The 16,591-nt window shown below is 38.8% G+C and overlaps 4 protein-coding genes across 4 annotated transcripts; 1 reads left to right on the top strand and 3 right to left on the bottom strand.

Annotated features, from left to right (window-relative positions):
* Positions 1 to 1,380: 1,380 nt before the first annotated feature.
* On the bottom strand, positions 1,381 to 6,044 carry GCK72_019403 (uncharacterized protein; the record flags this gene model as incomplete). Its single annotated transcript, XM_053733007.1, has 13 exons — positions 1,381 to 1,401; positions 1,532 to 1,660; positions 1,794 to 2,012; positions 2,071 to 2,382; positions 2,525 to 2,605; positions 2,653 to 3,280; positions 3,333 to 3,782; positions 3,827 to 4,155; positions 4,202 to 5,056; positions 5,112 to 5,213; positions 5,265 to 5,351; positions 5,483 to 5,569; positions 5,934 to 6,044. The coding sequence occupies 13 exons, from the start codon at positions 6,042 to 6,044 to the stop codon at positions 1,381 to 1,383; spliced, it is 3,411 nt and encodes a 1,136-aa protein (XP_053581920.1).
* Positions 6,045 to 7,753: 1,709 nt separating this feature from the next.
* On the bottom strand, positions 7,754 to 8,366 carry GCK72_019402 (uncharacterized protein; the record flags this gene model as incomplete). The annotated part of the gene is made up of 2 exons (XM_003115844.2): positions 7,754 to 8,038; positions 8,265 to 8,366. The coding sequence occupies 2 exons, from the start codon at positions 8,364 to 8,366 to the stop codon at positions 7,754 to 7,756; spliced, it is 387 nt and encodes a 128-aa protein (XP_003115892.2).
* A 703-nt stretch (positions 8,367 to 9,069) lies between these two features.
* Positions 9,070 to 11,585, bottom strand: GCK72_019401 (uncharacterized protein; the record flags this gene model as incomplete). Its single annotated transcript, XM_003115229.2, has 7 exons — positions 9,070 to 9,216; positions 9,298 to 9,379; positions 9,427 to 10,701; positions 10,752 to 11,072; positions 11,122 to 11,274; positions 11,326 to 11,483; positions 11,535 to 11,585. The coding sequence occupies 7 exons, from the start codon at positions 11,583 to 11,585 to the stop codon at positions 9,070 to 9,072; spliced, it is 2,187 nt and encodes a 728-aa protein (XP_003115277.2).
* Positions 11,586 to 14,794: 3,209 nt separating this feature from the next.
* GCK72_019400 (uncharacterized protein) lies at positions 14,795 to 15,303 on the top strand (the record flags this gene model as incomplete). The annotated part of the gene is made up of 3 exons (XM_053733006.1): positions 14,795 to 14,875; positions 15,016 to 15,141; positions 15,250 to 15,303. 3 exons carry the CDS (start codon positions 14,795 to 14,797, stop codon positions 15,301 to 15,303), a joined length of 261 nt encoding a protein of 86 aa, XP_053581919.1.
* Positions 15,304 to 16,591: the final 1,288 nt, after the last annotated feature.

The following is a 16,591-nucleotide window of genomic DNA, read 5'->3' as shown; positions in this document are numbered from 1 at the left end:
AGACTGTTGAACACAGGTCGGAAGAAATGGTCCATGGGAATGTAGTCGTTAGGAGGAATTTGAACGAATTGAATAGATCTCGGATTAGGGTGAGAAGGGGATAATCAAGAATCTGAATTCTAATCTTTCAGGATTCCAAAGTTTCGGATTTTCGGAAGAAGCGGTAATCGAGTATTTTGGATTCTCGTATCGACTCATTTACATTTCGAATTCGAAAACCTTTACAATTTCTGATTCAGAATTCAAATACATCAAAACAAGGAACCGACATAATTCAGTTACATGCAAAAAAAAACAATTTTTTGCAGCAGAAGCAGTGGCTAATCATATTTCAGTAGACATTTTTTGCTTATTTGGGAGCAGAATATATTCATGACTAATTCTGAATATTCCAACCATAACAACTTGGTCGAAATGTTATTCATGGCTAGTAATTATCGAGGAAGGAACTACGAAATAAGTGCTAGTTCTAGGAAAAAATAAAAGAAAAATTGCTGGCTATCTTTGTCTAAACGACCGTGTATAATCCGATCTTTCCGAGAATAGGAATGTCTTGTTTTCTTGGGTTTGCAATTCGTTTCGTCACATCCGCAACACTTGAATTGAACCTGAATCAATTCATGGAAATCTCGAGAATTTCAAGTAGAATTGAAGGTCAAAAATCGGAAGTAATCGTATGGATACGGTAGTTCCCAAGACACATTTTGAGACTTGTTTAGGGAAGACTTCAGGAGACCACTGGAAAAATACAAAGAGTGTTGAAAGGCGGAGAAAAGACAACAAAACTGACAAAGCGGTCAGCGGGGAGTTCGAGTGGGTCGGAGGGATGACTGGACATGGGCGGTACCCCCGAACTTGAGAAAAATCAAAAATTGAGAAAAAACGAACGAAATATTTCGAAAAATCAAGAAAATGACTCAATACAAGTGGAAGGTAGATACAAGAAAAATGAGTGAAGTGGGCGGGACTCCTCTGAATCTTATTCCTTCATTTACGTTTATCCAAGAAGTCTAAAAATAGGATTATTCATATTTCCTGAATCTAGCCTAAAAACTGAAAGTTGAGTCACCGTCTCTCTTTTCAAAATATCAACATCCAAGACGACAATGATTTGATTTTTCGGCAAGAGGTGTGAACGGCACCACCGGAAATAGAGGAAACGAAGGGAGGGGAGGGCGGACAGACCCCCCATGACACGAAGACAAAGTATCATTAAAAGAGAGGTGGTGCGTTTCGTGTTGGTTCTCAGACATTTGTCTTTCTTTGGGAAATTCAATTGACAAGGGAGTTGGAAGGGTGTGGAGCCGAAGGAGAGAAGCAAGTTGATATATTTGTGGAACAGGCGGAGGACAGTTGAATAGTGGAGGTCGCAGAAAAGTGTTATCTTTGGTTGAGAGCATACTGTCAATTACTAGGTGGATCTGTCTGTGTGTCTGTTTGTCCGATTTTAATTGTTACATTCATATATGCAAGAATCGTATATCGGTTAATCCGCACTTCAATAAACTCCTCATATCTGTAATAAACGTACCCGAATAGTTGGCTCCAAAGTCAATGAGTATCTCTCATTCTGGTAAATTTGAATTTCCCGAATAACATCTGAAATCTTTCGGCATTTCAAAAACGAGACCAGCTGCTTGAATTGTTTGCTGTCCGGGTCCTGCAAAAATGTTCATTATTGTTTTTTCCTCCTCTTCGTTAATGAGCAGATGTCATTCTTCTTCTTTCCGAAAGGAGAGAACGAACGGAAATGGAGAGGCACCTGTTCATTCTTCTCATTCTTCTCCACTTACCGACGACTTCATATCGTCCTTCTGTTTTGCATTGGCAGGTGATTTGTTGACGAATGTGCTGTTTCCTTGCTCCAAGAAATAAATATTTGAAAGGTAATGACCGAAGAATGGAATACAAGGGGGATTGATTGAGGAGAGACGCTTTTGCATTTCATTCCATCGACGTTCGCAAAGTGTATTGAATCGGTCGAAACATTTTTGTTTCTCACTGTCCAAACGCTGAAAACAATTGAGTCCGTTACAGTTTCTAATTTGTAGAATCGAGAGTAACACTCACCTCCCAACACCATTTCAGCCTGAAGACACACGACGAATTGAGTGCAGAATAGAAGGCGACGAGACCAGTGAAGTTATGCAGTTCCTCAAAAACAGACATCACTTCCAGTACTCGATTGAACATTGCCATTCGTTCTTCAAGAGACTCTGTTTCAACAATCGATCTGGATACCCAATAGGTCAGAAGTGTCGAGTGATCAGTCAGTTTCAGCAATTGTGGACTTTTTCTCCACTTTTCAGACTTCGTCCATGCTGCTTCAACGAGTTCGATGGGTTGAATAGCGCGATAGAGATCGAAGTGAAGGAGAGTCAGCTTAAAAATTAAATTTATTTCAGTTTTCAGATAATCAAACAGCTTCTGAACATTGGCGAAATCTGATAGTAAGAAGAACGTGATAATCTTAATCCTGTTCTCAATAGTACTCAAGTAGGCAATGACACCTGGAAACACGCACCTGTCTTCCGATTTCAAGTGGGTGAAGAGTGAGCAGATCATAGTGGTCGACGTCTCCCTTTTGAGCAGTATGCCAGAGAATCTACAAAAATAATAAAGTTACGAGGGAAAAATAAGGAGACTGCGAACCTCCGGACGTCTTGATGAATAATGATTACTCTCGTTCGGACTTTCATTCGTATACACCTGCCTATGACGTAATTGTTTCAGCAACGGACTGTGTTGTTGATCATCTCCAAACACGAATGCACTATTCACGTGTCCTTCGTCTCCGTTTTCTGTCGGCGGCTGCATGATTCCAGGTGGATTCTTGACACGCTTCTCGATGAGAGCCAAGATTGTCTTACAGAATTTCTTGTGTTGTTTTGTGAGTCCTTCTCTTGGATCACAGCATCTATTCAGAAACAATTCAAGAGCATCCAAAAGAACAGAATCACATTGGAAATCGTACCAATGTTGTTTCACCCATTGATTTATCACACTCAATACTCTCAATTGAATCGGCTGCTGAAATTCCTTTCGGAACTTTTGTTCGTAGAGTGGGTTGATTCCTGATGAAGTTGACATTGTTGAGAGACCGTGAGATTGCACTGTATCGAAACGACCAGCAAGTGGACCACCTCCTTGTTTTGGTTGTAACAATTTTTTGGGTGTTGGGATATTGAAACGTTCGAGAAGAAGACTGAAGAGATCATTTGGTGTACAGAAAGACCTGTATGAGATTAGGAATGTTTGTATGTATTTGCTGTCGGTATATCTGAAAAATGGACAGCATTTTTGGAAAATAAGAATTTTGAAAGGTAACTTACGAATGATAAGTCAATCTTTCGATGAGCTTCAATACAGTTCCACACTTGATGACCGGAATTCCACTGCTTGATGTATAATCCTCGAAAGAGATATTATCTTCTGTGTCAGGCTCCGAAAATCTGTATTGATCCGGTCCGGGGACAACCAATGGAATACGTTTCGCTTCCTCCTTCTCATAATTGTCCAGAATTCTATCGAGCACGCTTTTCGTTGTCACTTTCACCAAAACCGCCATCCATTGTCTCTTTTCTTCTGGATTTTTACAAACGAAATGATACGTTTTTGGAAGACTCGATTTGTCGCGTGACTCAATTTTGAAGCAGTTCGTGACTTCTGAATCCGGTATGTCGAAGACATCGATGGAGTGAACGGCTAAACGATCTTTGAACTTCAGAGAGTTTTTGTGACGTTTGCAAAGAATAATCATTTGATCGAGGACGTAAACAAATCTGAAATTCGATCGCTTATATATAAATTCAAAGATTAATCCAACCTCTCCGTCTTCCATCTTTTATTCTTTGTAATTTCACTGGAAAACTGTAGAGATGGTCTGATCATTCCCAAATCTCCGTCCTTTTCCAATTCATTACACGTTTTTCCGATTGGACTTCCAACAAATCCGTCAATCGACGACTGAATTTCATTTAGTCGTTTCACATTATAAATCTTTTCACTCTTTGCTTGTTGATCCAAAAACGACGCAATTCTTGACTTGAGCTCTGGTGGAATATCGGAGACAGAGCCAACGACACGCTCAAATGCAGCTCGACAATCGTTCAAATCCCGACGATCTTCTTCCGATGAACTCAGTTGATGCAGTCGCTGAAAAATTAGAACTAATTGAAAAGCAAATTAAGAGCCCACTCACATTAATGTACTCGTGATACTGATAGATGTGATAGATTGGAATGTGAAGTAATTGCGGAAGAACATATTGAACAGCTAATCGAAAACTTTGTCCATCCAATGAACTCGCACACAAATGTTCAGCAGTTTGAAACAATTGGGCGAATCGTTCACTCTCCAGCAGCGCCTTCACATTATCATTTATCACATAAGTGGCATGCCTTGATTCATTGATCTCTCCGTCTCTTCTGATATAGAATGTGTACGTATCGAACTCATACGCTTCTCCATATTCCCATATACCCATTCCGATACATTGAGTATCATTCAACTCGATGGCATCTTCTAGTGTTCGTTCAATTTTCAGAGCGAGATCATGAATTTCATGAAGATTTCCGAATAGATTCGCAACAATCATCTTATCACCTTCCGACGTGGCAATTGATTCGATACGCCTTCGAAATACATTGATTCGATTCAATTCTCGAATAAATCTCCTCTCATCTCGTAGAAAATCAACTGCAACTGATTCATATGTCTGCCTACTTGTTGAAGCCTTCTCTGAATGTTCCGTTTCCTCCGCCACGAATTCTTCGAACTCAGCCAGAAATCCGAAGCCACCGGGAGATTCCGCTTCTTCTTCATTCCTCAGCTTTGTTCGAAGTTCCATCAGAGCTCGATCAGCATTCAATGCCACATCTAGATTTGCCATTGTGATCTTTTGTTCGCTGTTTCGTATGTTCTTGACATAGTTTCCAGTGAGTCGAAGAACGTCTTCCGTTACACTGTCACAAATGTAGTAGATGAAAACAGCGATTCGTTCGATCTCTTTCTTCTCACGATCTTTTTTCTCTTTCTCGCGTGGTCCGAGAGTTTCCTTCAAAATCAAAGTATTACGAGGTGAATTTATAAGATCATTTCTGTATTCATACTTTGATTACAGCCGCTAAACGATGCTGACTCTCCAGAACCTTCTTCTCCAGTTTTTGAAATTTATGTTTTTGAAGTTGTTGGTGCATGTTATCCCATGCGTCCTGTAACTATTTCTCTATTTATCCCCTGAATCTTTATAGATTTATACTGACCTTGCAGATTGAGTCAAGTCCACGCCCGAACAGTCTCCCCGCCGTTTTGTCCACCTCGACGACACTCGTGGAACGTGCCTCGATAAGCTGAAGAGGGGATTATATTAGTGAAAAAGAATATGAATGGATTACAAGGTCAAAAGGTTAACCGTCCTTGAAAAAAGCCGGTTATTGGATAATCACAGATGAATAACTTGGACATCGAAAGAATACTGTACCTCAAAAACAATGCTTTGCAAGAAGAATCGTATATGTTCCACTGCATCGTTATCGATTGGTAGTCCAGGATGCACGACATTTAGAATCTAAATTTTCAAAAAAAATAAGCTTTCAAATATTTGCATCCATATGATTTTTAAAATACTTTCTGAGCATTTGTTTTCCATTTTTTGAAAATTTTAGTAACTTTAATTAACTTCAGTTTTTGCGTTGAGATGAAAGACAAAAACTTGCCTATAAACTTTTTGTTCATGAAATTTCATCAAATGAGAAGTATAAAATGGCCTAGTTTTTTTGCTCAGACTTCTGAATGATTAGATAACGGTTTCGAGGAAGTCTACATCATCTCTGTTTCTATTTTTTTGCAAGAAAGTTCTGCGGAAAGATGCAAGATAGTTCGGTATCGGCCAATATCTATCACCGTTTTTTTGATTTAATGATTCTGCAAACCTGATAAATTCTCTCATCGAAAATATAAACCCAATGTTTGCTGTGTGATATCGTTCTTCGACTGGTCAAAGAGACCGTATCCGATGATGCCGAGTGAAGTGATATGCTCATTATGCTGTTTTCATCTGCAAAGAAAAAATAAATAGTTTTGATCAATTTTTAAAGAATTTTGAAAAAGATTTCAAAACTTTGGAATTCTTGCTTTATTGCAGGCAATCATATAGGCAGATTATAGCAGAAAACGCGATGTACTGAGTTTTGAGAAAGACATAACTATATGAAACTTGAAGAAACAAAAATTGTCTATAAGACGAAACAGATAGAGAAAAAGAAGAGAAGAAGTATTGATGATGATGATGATTACACCCCGCAAAACGCATGGAACAACACACTGAAAGAGATAGAGAAGTAGAGAGTATGACACATAGAGAAAAAAGTGGACGACAAAATGATACGGCAGATGAGAACGGGAAGGGGTACCCGCGGGTGTTGGAGTTAGTGAAAAGTGTATAGTGAAGAAATATGGGAGAGACGGAGAGAAATGGACACCTCCTGTGGGCCCCAACGACGGCCTTGTTCTTTCGAACCAGTTTCAATCCCACATCGTACCCATCGTTAGTTTAACTTATCGATTTGAGGGTTGTCTGTGTGCGATCACCAAATCACTGATTTGATTTTTCGCATGAAGGTCGTTTTTCTTCTATTCGGATTTTTTTGGAAAAAAGAGAGAATGATTGCGGACAACCCATATAAAATCGACAGTGATGAGAATGAAGTATCTCAGAACGTTGGAATTGATATCGAACAGCCAAAAAGGGCGGTGACTTCTTCAATTTTTCAAAACTTTCGATCAAACGCAATTTGGCTCCGCCCAAATGAGAAGAAAAAATAACATATTTGAAGACACGCCTATTTCAGTTCATCTTATGTAATATTTAAAGCTGACTGCTTTTTGGGTTTTCAACCAAGTTTTCCTGGCTTTTGGGGGTAGTTACTGTATCCTATAAAACATTCGTTGTTTTCAGATTGCCAAATAATATAGCCCAATCAGGAATTGGATATGAGAATTCTCACGGGAAACAAGGAGATACACTGCTGAAAGTGTATGAAAATCTAGAATCCTGATGGGAGAGGATCTTTTTTGTTTTGAGATCCATCTTTTTTCCTCGCGTATTTTGAAAATCTGTTGATGGCCTGATCCAATCAAATTTAAAAGATTTCTCGATTGAAACTGGAAAAATGAGCTAGAAAGTTTTATCGGAGAGCAAACAACCACAAATAAAATGTTCAATTATGTTGGTCATGCAGCGAACAAACAAGGAGGGTGGCACGAACCTTTTTCCTTAAAGAGGGTGGTTATTGAGACGAGTGGAGGGGACAGTCATCTGTCAAGATTAATTTTACAACACCTAACTGTCGTTTTCAATGAAAATGCCGCCGAATAGCATGCTTTAGCTTCAAAACCAAGAAAAAGCTGGTTCAAATTTTTTGAATTAAAAAATCTAATGCAAAGTCGCTTGCCTGACAACGATATTTTCGGCGCGATGTGGGAAGTATTCAAATTTTACAATTTTTTTCCGGTTTCACGGTGAATTTCGAAAATGTTCATTTTCACAGACCCGTGTAATTAGAATCAGAAAAACTATCAAAACTTACCATTCGAAACACTTTCTCTGTTTGTCTCTTATCTTTCTCTTGTCGGTCAGAAAAAAGACGTTTTTAAACTTCGGACAAAACATGTTTAAATATAGAAAAAACTTTATTTCAAACAACCCGTATTTCAGATTAAATTTCAATAACATAACATTTAAATTAATTTTTCAGTTTTTATTGTTATTCCTATTCCTCACAGCCGACGACTCCTCATAAAACTTCTGATAATCACTTGTGAATTGATCAATTATGTCGAAAACTTTCTTTGGTTCCGGTTTATCAGATGATCTTTTTCCGCGTCGTTGTGCCTCGAACTCGTCATGTGCTCTTTTGAGTTCCAATAGTCTATCGGGTGGCAGAATTTGAGCAAGATATTCATCCATACTCTCCTTGACCATCTCTTCATTCGCCCCAGAGTCACGAGCAGAGACGATGAGTTGATGAAGAGTTTGCTGGAAAAAAGAACGAAATCTGGGAAACATTGTAAACAATTGGATCCTATTTTCTGTAAACTAAGACTTTCAAGAAATATAATAGACCGGAATTCACCGAAAAACATTGAAATTTGAATTTATATCATGAAAAACTGTATTCAAGATCTTTTAGAGTTGGTTTTTTAAACGGATTTCATTTTTCTGGAAGGCTTCTAATACAAATTGTAATGTGAAACAACTTTACCTGCTGATAATCTGTCAGGAACGTAGTCAACGGTGACATTTTACATGGTCCACTATTCACAGTCACCACTAAAAGTGCACTCAAGAAGTAAAAGACCAGCATTTTTCTTTAGTTACCCAAAAGAAAGCACTTGAAAAAAGAGGAACTTTTGGGATGGATGGGCACAAGAAGAGTGACCGATGAAAAGTGAAAGAGACAAACAAATCAAGAGAGGAGGGGCATGAGAAGAGCACTCCCAGCAGACAAACCGTTTTGTTTGGAGAGCAGCGAAATACACGAAACGAATCACATCATGTCCCATTTTGGACCTGGAATCTTATCTGAGATGAGAGAAAGAACCACAGGGAACACACACTTGACAAGGAGTAACACTTTTATGTGAACTTTAAATTTGGCATTCGAATTTACGATATTTGGGGAAATATAATAACACGAGAAACTAGTTTCGGTAGTCCTGCACACCGAGCCCAAGAAACAAGAGAAGGGAATAAAATAACAGGGTGCCATAGCGGCAAATATGACAAGAGAGGGAATCCGCTGTTTTGATTCTTTCCGAGAAATATTTGAGTTTGAGCTAAAACGGAATCGGAGCCAGAACAACGGTTCCAATAGATAATAAAAAAGTAAAACAGGTGAACATGGGAAACTTTAGAGGAAAAAAAAATAAGACTACGGGTGAAACAAATCTAAATGAGTATTACGATGAATGAGAAAGGGACAAACACGTTCTTCTGAATAATGTTTCACAGATAGGAGAAAAAAGAGGTAATTTGCGAAAGGAAGTACTAGAATTGTGAGGAGATGACTAGTTGGCGGTAGCGGTCCATTTGTACTTGGCGGCGCTCGAATCAGCCACCGGGGTTGGATTTACAATGGGAGCAGAAGAGGCATTGGTTGGTTTGTGATAATAGTAGCAGGAGGGGTTGTGGCAAGTAGCACCGAATCGGCATTCCTGTAAATCAGCAGAATCGTGGAAAGAGTTCAGGAAATTTCTAATTAGCTGCATAGTTAAATCTAGATGTAAAGTACCCACCTTCGGATGCTTGAAGTGACAAACTGGATTGCGGCAGCCACCAGCATACCGGCAAGGGATCATGTTTTGAAGTGGAGCAAACCTGTAAATATAAAATGTTTGAGGGAACCGAAAAATACGCTTTCTTACTCTGGTAAAGATCTTGTAGGAGCAGAGGTTGGTGGACTTAGTGACCCTTCCTTCTCTTTGGGTGAGACTTCATTGCTCGTCGTTGCTGTCTCATTCTCATCACTCTTTTCTTCTTTCTTCTCGGTCAGAATAGCCGTTGCAGGTTTTTTCTTGATTGAAGCAGCCAGCTTTTCAGCAAGCGATCCGAGAGTTCCACGGACAAGTGGTTTCGGCGGTTCTTCAGAAGGAGCAACAACGGTAGTCGTCGGTGGGATTCTATTGGAGGTCAGAGGATTTTTGAATTCAGGAGCAGATCCTGATCCAGGTTGATATCCTCCAGTGCCTTGATGGGTGAATGGACAGTGTTTTTTGGTGCAGAAACGATCAAAACGACATGGTGGATGAATGAAAAGACAACGGGTTCCGAAAGTACAATTTGGGAAGTTTTTGCACGGAGTTGATGGATGCATGAATTGACAGGATTCTCCTTTCGTGCACTTCGGCCAGAAAACGCAACGCTCTTTGGTATGATCTCTTGTTCCGCCCATCTGGTTCTGCTGTTCGTTCAAAACGCTCAATGGAGTTGGAATGTATGAGGGGATAGTGGATGGGTAGCCATCAGTGATGTGAATCGGATAAGCGGCTCCAGAAAGTTGATGAGTTGGTGGAACATCATCTTCCTCCATAAAGCTGTCTTTTCTAACAATTCCTCTTGCTTCAGCAACAAATGCATCGATTTCAGCTTCTTCGTCTTCCGATTCCGAATCTTCGCCAAGTCTGATTTGTCCATTCCATTTCTGCATTGTCGGTGAGTCATCTGTAGGAGTAGAATCTCGAGATTGAGCAACATCGAACTTTATTCTTTCATGCTTCGATTTCGGTTCTTCGGAAACTCCAGGAGTCTCGATTCTTCTCTTCAAAAGTCCTCTACGCATACTATCATCAACGACGACAATTCTGTCTTGAATTCTAGTCTTTTTGATAGCTTCTTTCCCACCGGACAGCTTCAATATCATTTGAGGACCGCCACTCTGTGGTTGATTTCCCAGCACAACAGCGTCATCGTCAATTGGTTCAATGACTCCTTTGTTAACTCTGCTCAATCTTTCACGGATGCTCTTTTTCGGTGATGAGGATGGCTTGCTTGATTTGGATGGAAGAGCTTCAACATCTGACATGTCGTCTTCGTCGTGAGCATCGTCACGAGATTCCTTTCTCGAAGATCCGTAACCAGCACTGACACTGGCTTCATTCATTGCACGGAGAAACATTGTACCACGGCGTTTGACGTTTGTACTGAAAAAATAATGAAAATAAGTTCACCACATGATAATTTTGAAACTTACTCTCCAGTCGGTCGAATATTTCTTTTGACTGTAACTTGTGATTGAAGTTTCTTTTCTGGACTGGCTGACTCTCGACGACCGTCAATAGCGCTGATCTTTTTACGCTCACCAGATCGTGCTCGTCTATTACGGGTATGTCTATCGTTACCGGGAACACGCTCATCATCTGAATAAGTGTTAGATCTGCTTCTAGTGCGGTGACGTTTCGTTCTTTGAGATTCCTTCCGTTTCTCTTCTCGACGTTTCTCTTCTTCAAGTCGCTTCTCACGGTCGCGTTCTCGCTGGCGTTCCTTCTCCCGCTCGCGTTCTTTTTCTTTTTGTCTGAAAAATAAACAATGTATCGAAGTAGCATAATCGTATTGTTCCTTACTGTTCTCTTTCACGCTCTTCTTTTTCTTTTCGCCGCTTCTCTTCTTGTTCTTTCGCTTCTTGTTCCTTCTGCTTTTCCTTTTCTTCATCTTTCTTACTAGTTTCTCCTTGTTTGCTGGACGCATTCTGGAGACGATCGAACAAATCGAAAAGCCTGAAAACAAAAATTTTAATTTCAGATCACCTGAAACGTAATGAAACTTACCAATCAACGAACTTCCCAGTACTTTTCCCTATGAACAGATTGAGGTCATCTTTCATTTGGACTTTCTCTTTCTTGTTTGCAATCATGACCATGATGTAATCGGGAAGCTCATCATCGACGTAGACGCCGAGTTCTTCCAGCTTCGCGCGAATCGCTGCCTGTAACTCCTTTCGGGTTGATTTACACATTTTCGGCTGAAATGAACCAACCTTCAGTTTTTTTGAGACTTCGGAGGTTCCGGTTCCAGTTTGAGAGCTCATTGTTAGACGATGTTTTCTGGAGGAAAACAAGGATTATATTGATAACCGAAATGAAGAATCTCCCAAGGAAGAACAAGTGAACAGAACGGAAAACAGGTTTCCCTTCGCGGATATCGAAAACAAAATCGATAAAAGAAATAGTTGATTATCGAGTTTTTGATTATTGTGAGCTTGAACAAAACTCATAAGGGACGCGAGTAATAAATATTGATAAACGGGCAACGGAGAATTACAACAAAACATAACTTTTCTTTTTCGAAATACTGCAAATAAAGTTTATCATAGGCTAAATCTTTTAAAAGATTCGTTTATGGGCAGAAATATTTTCGTGGAAGAGGATGTTTCGTATTTTTCAAGAACCACCAAAAAATAAAACCAATTATCTTCGCAAATCACGTGAAGCCGCCGGCACTGCCACCCGATTGCCAGCAACTGTTTGTCGTCAGATTTGATGTTTTAAGTGCAAACACCGCGACGGCGTATTGCAGACTTTTCCGAAAACTTTCGGATTTGGTTTCTGGCACATGTGACATGTCTGCTTCTGTGCTATAGATCAAGAAAAGTTCTATAGAAATATAGATTGGGAAGGAGGTGATAGCAAAATGCTCGAAAAGAACTGAAAACGGCATTAAATCACGGATAAAGATGAAGAAAGTAAACCCAAGTGTATCTTGAAAAGCGGTGCGAGCTTTACTTGCAAATTGACTTCACAATATTTTTTATTCGAAAAACTTTCGCAAAAAAATATTAGTTTATTAAATCTCCAACCTCAAATCATGTGATAGTGATGGTACTGTCCCGGAACTCTATCTCGACTTGGGATCATCGAAGCAGGATCATGAACAGAGGTAGTTGTATATGCCATTTGAATATGGGAATAAGAACGTATCTTGATGTAGATTTTTTTTCAAAACGTCAACAGGGTAATGTCCAGCTGAAAAACTTTCTCACTTTATCGGGAAAATAGACTGGATCATTCATTGCTTTAAAAAGCAAATAGTTGCTCAAAAGTTCTAGCAGACTGTTAAAAATCGCTGTCCTCCAGAATTAAAATTGACAACACCTCATCTTATTTTATTAGCTTCTTTAAAAAAAACAACAAACGTATTTTAACGTGACCGACCTCCGTGACATGTTCTCGATTAAATGTAAACCAGGGCGAGGTGAAACCAACTCTTCCTGTTATGGACCACATCAGCTTAGATCAGTTCTCGCTTTCAAAGAGCCTTCGGACCAACCTCCACCCTATCTTCTCCTCTACTCTTCTCCATTGTGCTCATCAGAGTAAGTTGACAACGTCATCTCCTAGAGACCGTCATGTGGTACGCTTTCAGACGTCACGCAAGACGCTAAAAGGAAGAAGAATGAAGCAGTAAGGATTGGTTCAGAAGGGGCAAGCGAAGAAAAGAACAGAAATGGTAAGTTTAGCATAGGGAATCGGAAAGCTTCCACCCTCAACTTCATTTTCTCCCCTCCGTTCACTCATCCCGTTTCAATCATGATAATATTGAGCAAGTCGCGCAAATAACTTAAATCTGATCTAATCACAAGACTCCTCCTATCATCACAGTTTCCCAGCATTTCGCTATGAAATAGTTTTCGGTTAGATTCTCTTCGTCCACTTCTCTTCACCCATTTCAGCAAATTACTTCGATAAATCCCGGTAATATCAGTTTTCTGACTATCAGAAAGCTCCCACACACCGCATTAATTCTCAACTTTCCTCACTCCATTTTCTCTAATTTCTTCAATTTTTGACTGCGCTAGCTCATTGCGTTGATCTCATTGCGTTGATGTGGCTCCATTGCATACCTCTCATGACTTTATTTAAGTTTAAAAGAAGCGAAATGCCTCGTCTTAAAGGTCATTCTAAGATTATGTTAAAATTACAAAAGCTCATGGTAGTTTCAGGTGTACAGGATATCTTTTTTTGAAATGGATAAATGAGCATTACGACAACGAAACCAGAAGTGAGAGGATAAAAGTAGAAAACATTCCTTACTTTTTCGAAAATTCTCGAAAATTTTTCTCTGACCAAGCCATGTTTTGTGTGATAGGTGATTGAAGCCGCAAGCAATCATCTCTTAAATGAGACATGTAATATTAAAAACTCAGAAGTTACAGCTGTTGTGGATATTTATTTTTTGAGTTTCTGCGTTGCGGAAAAAAAAGTAATGTATCTAAATAACATTGGATATCTGTTCTTTGTAGATGGAATGCATTAATTCACACCTGTTGAGTATGATTGACAAGAAATGACTCAATTCAATTTCAGCAATTTTCCTCTTTCTTGAAAACGTGGCCAAAATAAAATAATCGAATAAAAAGTGTGTCTCAACTAGTCACTAGCTTTGTTTTATCATGCTCCAATGATTTTCGATGAAGCTTTACAGGTTCGCTTCTATTTCGTCACTGGAATTGTTTGCATTTCCAATAATTCATTAGCTATTTATTTGTTAATTTTCAAATCTGGAAATGTTGGAACATATAGAAATTATATGCTCTATTTTCAGGTAAGTTTTTGGAATTGAGAAGTATACTCTAATGACTGAGAAGTTTTGAATTACGAAGCCCAATAAAACGGAAGGTTTCATTCAATAATCTTACCCTACTGAAAGCCAAACATTGTTCCAATTAAAAATTTGAACTGAATGAGTGTTATTCAGATTTTATGTTTTCTACAAGACGTTCATCTCACTTTACTGGTAGCACCGGTGACCTATTTCCCAGCTTTACTCGGAATTTCACACGGCCTTCTATCCAGAGTTCTTTCATTAAAAACACACTATCAGATTGTATGATTCACTCCTCTTTTCATTTGAATCTCCATTTTCCAGAACCTTATATTCACTCTTATCATTCTTCAAATCACTTCTCTCCTCTGCAGTTTCATCAAAAAACATCAAAGTGTTGCTGCAATCGATCAGAAAAGAATAATGGGATCGGCTCGGAAATACATCATAAAAGTTCTTCTTCATGTTCCTCCCTTTCTCGTTTCCGTGTCATTTGGATTTTCGAATTTAAGTAAAGAGGAAGAACTGAAGATAGCTAAACAACTATATCCTGATCTTGTTCCATTCATTTCCCTTCCGAATGCAGAACTATATTCAACTTCTTCTGTTTCTATACAAGTTACTCTCGTGGTTATGATTGTTACTTTTGTTTCATTTTGTTCTCTTTTTCTTTTCTATTATATTCAAATACTACAAATGCTTCATGGACATCGACAGTTTATGGCTGCGAAGACTTATTCGAAACATTTATCCGCAGTTTTGAGTTTAGTCGCTCAGGTAAATATCTTAATTCGTGAGTTTCGAAGGTAAATATTTAAAGTGTCAGTTCCTAATTTTCAATTACCAAACCATGTAGATTCACGAGTGTTTCATCAAGGTTTCACTGAAAAAGTTATATTTCCACAATTCGATTTCAGTTGATTGTACTTGCCATCTGGCTAGCGATACCTCTTGCATTTCTCCTCGGAGATGTCATTCTTCATATCGAAGGATATGAAGTTTACTGTAACATTTTAATTTGCTTATTCTCAACTCATTCTATAGTGAGTACTATTGTTATGGTCTTCACATTTCCAGCATTTCGACGAGTTATTTCATGTCGAGAGAAGTTAGTTAAAGTACAGAAATTTTCAAAATTCGTCTCTTTGCAGACCAATGTTCTCTCCAGCTACTACGATGGTTCAACCGAGAAAGACGTTGCGTAATTAAGTTTAGTAATCACGAATGTTTGCTCTTTCAAGAGTAGAATAAAGTTTTTTACTGAATTCAGATGTTCTGTTTCAAATAGGAAAGCCAAAAGTCAAAAGATCAAAATTGGCGAAATATAAGATTAATAATTGAATTGGCTAAAACCTTCGTCATGTTGTGATCACACATGAAACTTGGATCACACATGAAAATTTGGTCATTTTTCAGGGAGTTGAGGGAAATAAAAACTGGTTCAGAAGTGAACGAGCTGAATTCGATATGAAGAGAAAACCCTTCAGAAGGGGGAAGGTTTCTCAAAACATTTTGGGAATAATAGACAAAATAAAAACAGGATACGGTAAGATCTCTAATGGTGCTTCAAAAGTTTTGCAAAAGCTGTGAGTTCAAAATTTTCTTGAGTGCTCGAAACGTTGAAACTCATCGAGTTGCTATTTGGAGTACCTGGCTCCCGCTTTTTGTCCTGACGTTGATTTGATGCACTGGTTTAGAAATGAATAAATTCTGAATGCAAATTCGTAATACGTATACTTTTATTTCAATAGAACTCCCATTCCCTTTCAAAACTTTCTTCCACATTCCCATCATTCTTCCCTCCAATCCACATCATTCCCATCTCTTTTTCTCCTTTTCCATTCCTTTTTTCAGCCACCATTTCACATCTATCCATAATGGTTTCTCTTCTCTTATTTCCCCTTTTCTCTCTGTTTGTTCTTTTTTCCCTTTTCATCACTATGACTCACATATACACATCATTGGCTTCTTTTCCTTTCGTCTTCTCTTCTTTTCCAGAATGTCAGATGACGTCAAGCAGCAGCAAGCAACGACGACTACTGCTACGATGATCATGCACTCTTAGACGACTCTCTCGCTCGCCCGTTTCCGGGAATCTGAATCTGGCGGGGGCACTTATAGAAAATAATCGGAGAGCTTCTTTCTTTTCCTTTCGTTTGAAGGAATTCGGAGGTTCTTTTCTCTTTTTTAGCTAACGTGTATACCGGAAAATATTTTTGTTTTGATGTTGTCTAGGGCGAAAAAAAGAAGAAAAAGAGAAGAAAACGAAAGACTCAACACAACACAACATCGAAAATAAGTGGAGAAAATAAAAACAACTAAAAAAAGAAAAAGAGAGAACTCCGCCGGAAGTTTTGTCATCTGATAGAGAGTGCAATCAGCTGAAATTGGATTACCCGAATATTATAGGACGTCTGATATCAGTAAAAATAGAAGACGTCGTTCTCGAAGAATCTCTGAATGTGACACATTTTTGTTATTGTGTTCATTGAT

Source organism: Caenorhabditis remanei, chromosome V (assembly GCF_010183535.1).
Source record: "Caenorhabditis remanei strain PX506 chromosome V, whole genome shotgun sequence".
NCBI lineage: Eukaryota > Metazoa > Nematoda > Chromadorea > Rhabditida > Rhabditidae > Caenorhabditis > Caenorhabditis remanei.
The sequence above is the reverse complement of the archived record's forward strand: the minus strand, read 5'-3'. Positions and strand labels throughout refer to the sequence as shown.